This window comes from Peromyscus eremicus, chromosome 19, assembly GCF_949786415.1.
Source record: "Peromyscus eremicus chromosome 19, PerEre_H2_v1, whole genome shotgun sequence".
Lineage (NCBI taxonomy): Eukaryota > Metazoa > Chordata > Mammalia > Rodentia > Cricetidae > Peromyscus > Peromyscus eremicus.
Window position 1 is genome coordinate 25,887,671 of NC_081435.1, and position 11,046 is coordinate 25,898,716.

Genomic DNA, 11,046 nt, shown 5'->3' on the forward strand with positions numbered 1-11,046 from the left:
AGAGTCTTGCTATATAGTCCAGGCTGACCTCAAACTTATGGCACACCTTCTTCCTCAGCCTCCTGAGTGTTAGAAACCACGTCTGGCCTGGAGTTGGGACCTTGAGGTTGATGTTTGGGAAAGTGCAGGCAATGGGCAGAGTTCCAGGCAGAGGGAACAACCTGTGCCTTAGCTCAGGGGATGAAGGAAACACTGCTCATTCAAGAGACAAACTGAAGGTCCCTGGGATGGGTAAGGTGAAGTGCCCTTACAGTCCAGACTAGAGAAGAGAGTTACAGTCACACCATACATTACCTAGTTGGCCACAATTTGGATTTTGAGTTGTGAGAAACTTACCTCACCCATTACCTAGTAGAGTGATGACATTCAAAATTTGTTGAATTATTTTATCTTAAAAAAAAAAAAAACAGCAAAAAAAAAAAAAATTAGCTGGGCAGTGGTGGCGCATGCCTTTAATCCCAGCACTCGGGAGTCAGAGGCAAGCAGATCTCTGTGAGTTTGAGGCCAGCCTGGTCTACAAAGGGAGTTCCAGGACAGCTGTAGGCTGGAGCTACACACAAAGAAACCCTGTCTCGAAAAACAAAAAACAAAAAACAAACAAACCAAAAACAGGGACATGAGGTGATTATAATCCCAATCTCATTTATAAAATGGGAATAATGGTTCTTGTGGATCATCCAGTGGAGCATTATTGTTGTTGCTGTTTGTTTGTGTTTGGTTTTTCAAGACAGGGTTTCTTTGCGTAGCCCTGGCTGTCCAGGAGCTCACTCTGTGGTCCAGGATGGCCTCGAATTTAGAGATCTGCCTACCTTTGTTGTTGTTTGTTTGTTTGTTTGTTTTTGTTTTTTCAAGAGGATCCCTCTGGATGGCCTGGAACTCGCTATGTGGGCCAGGGTAGCCTCAAACTCACAGAAAATCCCCGCCTCTGGGATTAAAGGCATGCGCCACCATGCCAGGCAAGATTTATTTTTATGGTATGTCTAGTATGCCTGCATGAGTTTATGTGCATCATATACTATAGGAAGTGGAGTTACAGGTATCTAGCTGTGAGCTGCCAGAGGCTAGTGCTGGAAATCGAACCCAGGCACTCTGGAAGAGTAGTAAATGTTCTTAAAGCTGGCTCTGAAACCCTCAATGGGATATTATGCTTCAAGCATTTAGGAAGTGCCCGATCAGTGGAAGCCGAGTAATTGGTGAAACCGGCTGTTATACTGAGCGCGGAAGGCACGGGAGTAAGTTGTGTTTGCTGAGCGGAGGGTGACACACCGCGGACCTATGGAGTCGAAGGTCCAGATCTCTTTCCTGAGCTGGAGTGCAGAGAGACAACAGAAGCTGAGCGACAGCTACGGAACTCCAGCTTGATCACGCCCCTTCGCGTCATCGCACTGCCCTTGCCCGCCCTCGCGCACGCACGGAGCCCCGCCCCTCACGTACAGCCCCGCCCCTCACCCCCGTCAGAGTGTGGATTCCGTGGGCCTTGGCGTTCTGTTTGGCGCCGGCGCGGTTCTAGCTTTCCCCGGCCGAGCTGTTGCTGCTGAGCTCTTGAATTTCCCTCCGTTGTACGATGTGGAGTCGGCGGCAAAGCCGTCTAAAGACTCTGGCGTGCGGGGTGGAGGAGCTGCGGTGCCGCCGGCGGGAGCGGGAGGCAGGTGCGAACGGATGAGGGAGCTGTGGGGGCGAGGGCGGGGGAAAGTGGATGTTGCCGTTGGGAGTCGAGAAAGGAGACCCCTAGCTCTGAGTCGAGTGTCTGCTGCCTGGCTTCCTCTCCTCAACTGAGCCATTCCTCTGCCCCCAGCCCTGCGGAAGGCGCGGAGGGAGCAGCAGTTGGTCAGCAAGAGGCTGCTAAGGGAAGATGCTCCGGAAGAAGCCGGAGGTCAGAGTGCAGCCGTGCTCCTTGGGGAAGCCGAGGTGAGCGAGCGGGATGACCCAAACCTGAATGCCAGCTACTGGATCCGCTGGATCAAGCCGGAGGCAGAATTAATTACCCTGTACAATTCACTGTCCCTCGTCTTTCCATCAGTCCATCATCAAATCAAATCTTTGCTTTTTTTTTAAACCTGATAAAGATTTCCGGAGTCTACGTGCCTCTCTTTCGTAGGTGTCTCCACCATCCAGATACTACAGTATCTTCCTAAAAGGGTCTGCATTTGCCACCCTGATTCGTGTTTTTAGAAACATAAACCAACATCCTCCCAGTGACCTACTAAACTAAGCATAGTCTAACCTCTTACTGACTTAATAGTTACTCAATCCAACCACTGTCATTTTCAGTTCCTGGAACATGTACCAGCTGCTTTCCGGTCTCAGGGGCTTTGCTTTTACTACATCCGAAGTTTGTTTTGTTTTCTTAGTGTCACAAACTGGCAACTCTCCTGCCATTGCTCAGGTACTAGAATTACTGGTATGCACCACCACATCGAGCTCTCCAAACTAGACTTAACTAGACCCTGTTTTGTCTTCAGTTACAAACTCAGGAGCAGTCTGTAGCCCCTCAGTAGAGTGCTTGCCTAGTATGCTTCAGGCCCTAGATTCAGACCTCCGAAATGAAGGGATGGTGGTGACATGAGGCAGATGTGGTGTGTCCCACCTGTAATCCCAGCACTTAAGAGGGTTGAGGCAAAAGGAACCTGAGTTTGATGTCAATTTCGGCTGCATACCAAGACCCTGTAAAAAAGGAAAATAAAAAATCCAGACACCTGCACAATATCTGGAATAAAGATGTCATTGCTTTTTTGTTTTTTGTTTGACAGGGTCTCTTGTATCCCAGGCTGTACTCAAACTCTTAAGCTGAGGATGACCTTGAACCTTGATCCTCTTGCCTCCACATGCTAAGTGCTGGGCTTATAGTTGTTCACCACCACACCTGTTTTATGGGGTGCTGGGAATCTAAATCCAGGAATTTGAATGAGCTGGGCAAGCCTTTACAAACTGCGCTTCATCCCCAGCACAGATTTACTGAATGAGTAAACGAAAGTGTCTATGCATTTAGCAGGCATTGCTTATGTCTTGTTTTAGTAGTGTCTGTGTTTATATATTACTTCTACAGAGCAGTTGCTCCTAAGGTATGACACTTATTCATTGTATGCGTCCCTTATGCCAGGACGTTGAGCATTGAGGCATACAAAGACTGACAAGATAGAGTTCAAAGTGTTCAAAGGCGGGGCTGGAGAGATGTCTCAGTGGTTTAAAAAACTGGCTGCCCTTGAAGAGGACCCAGGTTCGATTCCTAGCACCCACATAATGGCTCACAGCTGCCTGTAACTCCTGTTCCAGGAGATCTGATGCCCTCTTCTGACCTCCACAGGGACCAGGCACACACATGGTAAACAGACATACATGCAAAGCAAAACATTCACACGATAAAAGTAAAATAAAAAGATACAATAATAATAATAATAATAAGTGTTCAAAGACCAATGAAGGAAACAGATTTCCTACCATTTTTTACCATGGGAGGAAACATGAGGTACAAGAGAAACTCATAAGTTTGTTGGGGGAAGCCAGAAGGTGTTAACTTCCCTGAGGCCATAAAGATCTGGGAATCTGGAGTGTATTAGGCAGAGGTGATAGATGTACAAAAGCTTGGAAGTGTTAAACATGTTATTGTAGGAGTTGCTGGAGGGAGGGAGGTTTGCAGATGGAGGGGTTTAATATTCTAGAAATAGCCCTGTAAGAAGGCAGAGTAAGCTGGGCGATGGTGGGGCACATCTTGAGTTCAAGGCCAGCTTGGTCTACAGATTGAGTTCCAGGACAGCCAAGGCCACACAGAAAACCAGTCATGAAAAATCAAACCAAACAAACAAGGCAGAGAAGATATCATTCTTATTTTTTCAGATGAGGAAGCAGTTTCAGATTCTTTGGAAGTTAGCAGCAGGGCTAACCTGCCTGTCTAACCTGCTAAAAAGGTTTCTCCGTGTGGTTTTGGAGCCTGTCCTGGAACTCACTCTGTAGACTAGACTGGCCTGGAACTCACAGAGATTCCCCCGGCTCTGCCTCCTGAGTGCTGGGATTAAAGGCGTGTGCCCCCACTGCCCGAGCTGGTTTTTTTTTTTTTTTTGAGATAGGAGATAGGGTCTCTCTCTATAGCTTCAGCTGTCCTGGAACTATGTAAACGAGGCTGCCCTCAAACTTGATAAGATCTCCCTGCCTTTGCTGAGATTGAAGGCTTGTGCCACCACACCAGGCCATATTGTTACCAATAACAAGTTCTGAGTAGTGATATTGTAGTGGTATTGAAGATGTCACAGATGAAGCTGATAGACAGACTTAGGACTTGCTTCATGGCAATTACATGTCATCCTTCCCTTGTTTGGGGATTCAGGTACAGCAGTTCCTTCGGCTAGCCCAACGGGGAACAGATGAGAAGGAGAGGGAGAAGGCTCTGCTCAGCCTTCGTCGAGGCTTGCAGCACCCTGAAACCCAGCAAACCTTTATCAGGTCAGTGTCGGTGGTGTGAGTGGTTGGCTGGGCTTTCCAGGGACAAGAGAGAGTGGAGGGGATAGACCACAGGCTTAGTAGGTTCCGGTGTCGTTCATGTAGGCTGGAGGGCAGCATGCGGACCCTTGTCGGGCTCCTGACCAGCAACCGGGCCCTGCTGCAGCTTGAGGCGGCTCGCTGCCTCCATGAGCTCTCGCATTCTGAGCAGCCTGCGGTGGCCGAGGCCTGCCTGCCAGCCACTTCCTACCTCCTCACCTACCTCTCTGCTCACAGCTCAGACTTCATAGTAAGGCTTGTCCCTTTCAACCGTGCTCTGGGCTTAGAGTTTATATATGCCTTTGGGGCCAGCTCGAGCTGGCAGGTATAGGAGAAGAAAAAGCGGGCACATACCCACCATTTCTCTTTTCTTGTGAGCTTCAAGGACAGGGTCATGCCGTCCTTCTCCCTGGTGGGAGATGAGCCCAGCCCACTGCTTTTGTTGCCTGCTCTCAGGAGCTGTGTCTGTATACACTGGGGAACCTTATTGTGGAGAGCAAGGCTGTGAGAAAGCAGCTCCTGGCACAGGGCGTTGTTCCGGCCTTGGCTGCCTGCATCCAGGTGAGTGCTTCCTTGGTCTCTCCCTAGCAAGCCTCCCCTAGCTCCTCTCCACATGTTCCACTGGCTTACCAAGGTAGCTCTACCCTCTGCCATGGTCAAAGGGGTTAAAGTCTTCTGGGTCCTCAGGACCCATTTTCCAGTCAGATTCCCTATGCTGTCTGTTTCTAGTCCCCCCATGTGGCTGTGCTGGAAGCCCTTGGATATGCCTTGTCCCAGCTTCTGCAGGCTAAGGAAGCTCCGGAGAAGATCATTCCGTGAGTAAAATGATGTCTTCAGATACCTGGCCATGATTGACCCTCTTGGTGCCTGATTTCCACATTTTCAACTCTCTGTGTCTGGCTAGAGAGAACTTGGGGGTTTGGATTCTTTCTTGCTCTAAGTGTTTGAGAAGAGCCATTGGTCTCCCCATGGTTCCTGCTCACAGCCTGCTTCTGCTGGCAGCTCTCTTCTGGACTCCAGTCTTCCCCAGCACATGCTACGACTCATGCAACCAGGCCCGAAGCTGAACCTTGGGGTTGCTGTGGAGTTTGCCTGGTGCCTTCACTACATCATTTGCAGGTAACAGGCCAACTGGGAAAATGTCTTTCCTGGTGCTTCCTACATATGACTTAAGTCTTTGGACTGAATTTAGTTTTTAGAATTGCTTTGGTGAGTTTTCATCCCTCTGGTGCTTTCTTTTGCTCAGGAAACCCACAGACCTTAGTTGTTTTGTAGCTTAAACATAGACTTGATAGTGATTGCTTGCTATCTGTTGCCCAGCCAGGTCAACAATGCTATGCTTCTCACCCTTGGGGCTCTGTCCACATTGGCAATGCTGCTGTTGGACTTGGCTGGCGCTGTCCAGAGAATGGATGATGAGGGACTAGAGCTAGTAAGTAAAAAGGATCTGTGAGCCTTTCTTTGCACGCTGCCCTTTTGTATCTGCTGCCTCTTCCCCCTTCCACCGCACTCAGCCTGTCTTTGCAGCTTGCATGCCCTGTGCTTCGGTGCCTAAGCAACCTGTTAACAGAAGTACCAGTGGAGGCCATGGGCGAGCAAATGGAGCTCAGAGACGAGCGAGTTTTGGCAGCCTTATTTATCCTTCTCCAGTTCTTCCTTCAGAAACAGCCCACCTTGCTGCCTGAGGGCCTCTGGCTCCTCAACAACCTCACTGGTATGTTATTAGAATCTGCACAGGCCTGGTCTTTTATCATCATTAAAATATTTATTAAAACCAAAGGAGGGGGTAGATTTGTTAGGAAACAAAGTGCAGACTAGAGGGAAAAGAAGAGAAAGGGGGGCCGGGCAAGGCAATTCAAATGCTGTAGGAGGAGCCCACACCTTTTGCCTACCCTGTCAGTGAAGGTCTCCCATCTCATAAGCAGCTCGCAGCGTTCCTTAGCCCCTGAAAGGACTCCTGTGGAGGAAGACCATACTTCCATGGCTGTTAGGCAATCTTTCCCTCCTCACCTTCCCAATAAACTGCCTGGGTCTTAGTTCCTTCAGGATAAAATAAAAGCAATGAGGGATCCCTACCTCATGCTCAGGGTTACCTGCCCTACACCTCTTCCTCTTTTCCAACCTTAGCTTGTTCCCTAGAATTCCCAGAGATGCTCAGTAAACAAATACTCCATCAAAACTTCGGTCAGAAAAATCTTCCAGATGAAGTGCTCTCACTTCTTGCTGACCCACCCAGCCAAGGGTCTCCTCTTCTGAGCTAGTCATTCTGAAAATTCTGGGGCAGGTGGAAGGAACCCTAGGCCTCATGGGCTTCCTGGAACTAGGAGACTGAAAAATGTAGTAAGAGCTCCCCCATGTGGACACACAGTTTCTTGCTCATCTGTAGAACACACACATAAATGTATCCCCTTAAGTTCTGGGTGCCATGTATATACATGTTACAAACACAAACTCTTTCATGGCATGCTTAGCCTCTTGGTAGCTAGACCTCAGAGCTTGAAACTACTGGAGACATGAAGTAGGAATAAACTTTTCCAATTCAGCTGGGAGAAGAACCAAGGGCAGAGGACTTCAGCAACAGGATGGGTATCTTGGGAGAGCCTATCCCCAGCACACCTCACCAGAGGTTTGGGGATGTGGGGTCTTCAAAGTTATAGTAAGGAAGTATCTGATACTGTCATCCTCCTGGGGGCCAAATTTGTAGTCAGGGGACTTGTGGGATGGAGTGGAAACACAAGGAAGATGCTAAAGTCTTCTTGCACATGGCACATGCTCCAGGGACAGCTTGGCAACCATCACAGTAGACGTGTTTCTTGTCCTTGAAGGCCCACTGCCACCCATTTGGACAGCAGCAACACTTACTTCAGACCGAGCAGGATCTGGACCTTTAGATGTAGAGGGTAGTTCCTCATGGCCTAGGCCTAGCAGATTGGACTGTGAGGGTAGCAGTTCAGAACTACAGGTACTTCATATGACATTTTCCTTTTCAGCAAATAGTCCCGCTTTTTGTACCTCCTTGCTTTCTCTGGATCTGATCGAGCCCCTCTTGCAGCTGCTGCCACTATCAAATGTGACAAGTGTGCTGGTATGTATTGGTATCAAAATTTGGGTCCATGAACTGTTGGTCAAAGTAAACAGGAAGAGTAGACCTGGGCTCTCTAAGTACCCTTAACTGAGAGCTGGTAGGTGGTGTGGTTTGGTTTCAGAGCTAATAGTCTAGATGTAACCTTTTTTTTGTAATAATTTATTCTTATGTGCACTGGTGTTTTGCCTGCATATATGTCTGTGTGAGGGTGTCAGATCTTGGAGTTACAGACAATTGTTAGCTGCCATGTGGGTGCTAGGAATTGAACCTGGGTCCTCTGGAGGAGCAGGCAGTTCTCTTAACTGTTGAGCCCTCTCTCTAGCCCCCTAGGTGTGGTGTAAGTCTTTAAGCTAGACTACTGCTTATGGGCCTTGGGTAAATCAGCCATTGGAAGCTTCAACCTCTTCACTTACAAGTGGGTACTATCACAGAGGTGGTTGTGGGAATTACATATAAAAGAGTTTGTAATAGTACTTGGACACATAGTCAGCCTTGCTTATACTATCATAATTCTTGGTTTTCATCATTTTTTTTTGGGGGGGGTGTCCTTGTGTTTACAGGTGCTTACAGTTCTGTGCAATGTTGTAGAAAAGGGTCCAGCTTACTGCCAGCGGTTGTGGCCAGGGCCCTTGCTCTCCTGTTTGCTCAAAACACTGGTTCTCTCTGACACTGAAGTAGTAGGCCAGAGTTTGGAGTTGCTGCAGCTGCTATTCCTGTATCAGCCGGAGGTGGGTTTGGTTTCCAGTCCCTTGAGTAGAAGCTACTGATCTCACCGTGGTGCCCATCTCTATATTTGTTTCTCTGGGCATGGCTAGCCTATGTGGGCTGAAGGTCAGACCCTTCATCTTGTTAGGAATGTACTGTCTAAGAAGTGGGCTGACCCATGAACTATAGGAATTGGGTTTTAGGATCTAAATGTTGGTTCTTCTGTTCCTCAGGCTGCCCAGGCCTTCCTGCAGCAATCAGGGCTGCAGGCCCTAGAAAAGCATCAGGAGGAAGCCCAGCTTCAGGATAGGATACTTGCTCTCCAGCAGACAGCTATTCGTGGATGACCTGGCTGCTTAATGTCACTCCCTAGCCCCTGTGGTCTATTTATCCCAGGGTCCCCTATTGTGTTTTAGAAGCTGGTGGCTTTTTATGTACCCGAGGGTGGTCTTGAACTTGAGATTGTCTTGTTTAACTGTCTTAAGTTGGTTAATGACATGTGACACCACAGCTGGCAGCTGGTGGTTTTTGATGAGAAATAAAATTGTATTTTTATGTAAAACTGCTTTGCCTCAGTGTTTGTACAATAAGGGGGAGAAGGGAATAAGGATGAGAACATTCTGAAGCAGCACTGTACATAGATAAGCTTTATAAGGAACAGAAGAACACATTTCCCCACACTGTAGCCAGTCTAGAAGAGCCCAGGTTCTGGTGCTCTTGCTCACAGTCCTCAGTGGAGACAATTCAGGCTTTGCCACTCAGCACATTCTCCAGGGCTCTGGATACCTCATCAGCACTCAGGTTGTTCAGAGACACACTCTTCTCTTGGCCAAAAGCTGAGGAAAGGTGATTAAATGAATATCCTATATAATGGACCACAAATCATAAAGGGTCTTTATTTCAAAGTTGTTAGGATAAGAAAGGAAAAAGATATGGCTTGTGGAACATAGGGCTTCATGCCTACATAGCTAGTTCCAGGCTGGCTATGGTTATATTATGCAACCCTGCCTTAAAAAAAAAAAAAAGTAGTTTTGCTGTGCTTAGCATTAATCCAGTGAATCTATTTGGGAATCCCAGGTGCTACTAGAATTTTATCTGAGAAGAAAGGTGTTTGAGTGATACTTTAAGGTCATTGTAGGCATTAACTACCAAGCAGGGGTCTATCCTTGCCTGACTGTGCATTTTTGGCTGGCCATAGTCCACTTAAATATGTGGCACTATGCACATGCAGTACTACACACTAAAGTTACTCTTGACTGGGTCCTTCTGTGTGCTTTAGGAGGAACCTGTTTAATATAGTGTATAGGAGTCTTTGGTTACAACCAATCTGTAGTAGGATGTGACTCTCTCCACTCCCAGGTAGTCCTTTGGCATGGTTGGAATGATTAAAATTTAATGTATTACCTACCTACTATCTTTTGGTCAACATGTTAAGAAAATATCAGATTGTAATAAATAGAACTAGTGTGATGTAATAGGTAATGTTATTACTGGTCAGGGAATGCCTTACTTTGGTACTGACAATCAAACCCAGGGCCTCTCATATGAAAGGCAATCACGGGCTTTCTTTGTACCTTTAAAATTTTGAGACAAGATTTCACTAAATTTCCCAGTCAGGGCTTGAACTCACTATAGCCTTGGATAGGCCTTGAGTTCAAGATCCTCCTGCCTCTGCCTGGGAGGATCTGTAGCTGGGATTTACAGGCTGGCTCAGGAATGTCTTTTTTGAGACAGTAATATAAATGGTTAGATGCAAGTAACAACCTGGATGATGGGAGCCAACCATATTATCAGTACTCTATAGGGAAGGGGCACACAACGTAAAAGCTCAACCCTGTTCTATTCTCGCTGCATAATTTTAGGCAGATTCTATGTTTGGGTTAAGTTTTCTAATATTTACAAAAGACAACACCCACTCACAATAACCACGAAAGAAAAGCACCCATTCACAAGATTAATGAAGACTACTGGGAATGAGGAAAGTACACAGCACAAGCCCTAGGCATGAAATGCTCAACATCCCTGAAATTCTCAGTCTCTGAATTTGCACTAGCTAAGGTGTAATTCAGAAGGACCGACAGTGTCATGGGGAGCATGTTTTTTACCTGAAGTCCACTCTGAACTGCAAAAACTACTGGTTCTTATCCAAGAACCGGCCAGGCTCCGTATGTATGTTGCCAGGAATACAGGAATAAAAAGCATCACACAACTAGGCAAATGTGAATTTCCTCATCCGCGGAAGTTCGAGTTTTGGTCTTCCGCCCCCTTTTCTCTTGACGTTGGGAGGCCCCTTCTTTTGTCTAACCCCTATTTTGTGCGACCCGGGTCCCTGCCTCCGGCGACCAGTACTCACCGTAGCGGGCCCAGAGCTTGGGCTGCACCTCCGAACATTCGCGGATTAGAATGGGCAGGCTGGGGTGCGCCTTCTTCAGCTCCACATAACGCTGGTGGATGAAATTCCTGCAGGGCGGGAGAGACCGCCGCTAGTGCTAAGGGCACGACCCCTCCCCCCCGAAGGTCAAGGTCACAACTCCAGGTTCCGAAGCCCACTCGCCTCCCCACGCTACCTGTGCCTCACCTCACACCCTGGCTGCCCGGCGAACGCTGGCATAAGTGGATGCGAATCTCCCGCAGCCCCAGCTTGGTACCGACGGCCCGGCTAGCAGCGGCGGCCGCCATCTTTGCTAGCAAAGGAGCGCCCAATCACGACTTTGCAGCCGCCTCAATCGGACCAATAGCGGGCCCTCTAGTCTCCGCCACCGATTGGATGACGAAGGGAGGGG

The 11,046-nt window shown here is 48.0% G+C and overlaps 2 protein-coding genes across 3 annotated transcripts; one reads left to right on the forward strand and one right to left on the reverse strand.

Annotated features, from left to right (window-relative positions):
* The first annotated feature begins 1,449 nt into the window (after positions 1-1,449).
* On the forward strand, positions 1,450-8,825 carry Tmco6 (transmembrane and coiled-coil domains 6). 2 transcript variants are annotated; one of them, XM_059245867.1, is made up of 12 exons: positions 1,450-1,649; positions 1,796-1,908; positions 4,322-4,437; positions 4,540-4,723; positions 4,930-5,034; positions 5,203-5,288; positions 5,476-5,592; positions 5,794-5,905; positions 6,001-6,187; positions 7,464-7,558; positions 8,119-8,286; positions 8,497-8,825. In XM_059245867.1, exons 1-12 carry the CDS (start codon positions 1,565-1,567, stop codon positions 8,608-8,610), a joined length of 1,482 nt encoding a protein of 493 aa, XP_059101850.1. In that variant the 5' UTR covers positions 1,450-1,564; the 3' UTR covers positions 8,611-8,825. The 2 variants fall into 2 exon arrangements, with proteins under 2 accessions (XP_059101850.1, XP_059101851.1); XM_059245868.1 differs by having other exon boundaries at positions 6,124-6,187.
* Positions 8,826-8,895: 70 nt separating this feature from the next.
* On the reverse strand, positions 8,896-11,025 carry Ndufa2 (NADH:ubiquinone oxidoreductase subunit A2). Its single transcript, XM_059245870.1, has 3 exons — positions 10,842-11,025; positions 10,617-10,723; positions 8,896-9,099 (listed from the first exon to the last, which is right to left on the reverse strand). The coding sequence occupies exons 1-3, from the start codon at positions 10,940-10,942 to the stop codon at positions 9,008-9,010; spliced, it is 300 nt and encodes a 99-aa protein (XP_059101853.1). The 5' UTR covers positions 10,943-11,025; the 3' UTR covers positions 8,896-9,007.
* Between the last annotated feature and the right edge of the window lie 21 nt (positions 11,026-11,046).

Coding starts and splice junctions, on each gene's coding strand:
- Tmco6 (XM_059245867.1), top strand. CDS start 1,565: ATGTGGAGTCGGCGGCAAAGCCGTCTAAAGACTCTGGCGTGCGGGGTG. Junction 1,909..4,321: donor TGCTCCTTGGGGAAGCCGAG/GTGAGCGAGCGG, acceptor TTGGGGATTCAG/GTACAGCAGTTCCTTCGGCT. Junction 5,035..5,202: donor CCTTGGCTGCCTGCATCCAG/GTGAGTGCTTCC, acceptor GTCTGTTTCTAG/TCCCCCCATGTGGCTGTGCT.
- Ndufa2 (XM_059245870.1), bottom strand. CDS start 10,942: ATGGCGGCCGCCGCTGCTAGCCGGGCCGTCGGTACCAAGCTGGGGCTG. Junction 10,724..10,841: donor CCGGGCAGCCAGGGTGTGAG/GTGAGGCACAGG, acceptor CCCGCCCTGCAG/GAATTTCATCCACCAGCGTT. Junction 9,100..10,616: donor CAAGCTCTGGGCCCGCTACG/GTGAGTACTGGT, acceptor ACCTTTCCTCAG/CTTTTGGCCAAGAGAAGAGT.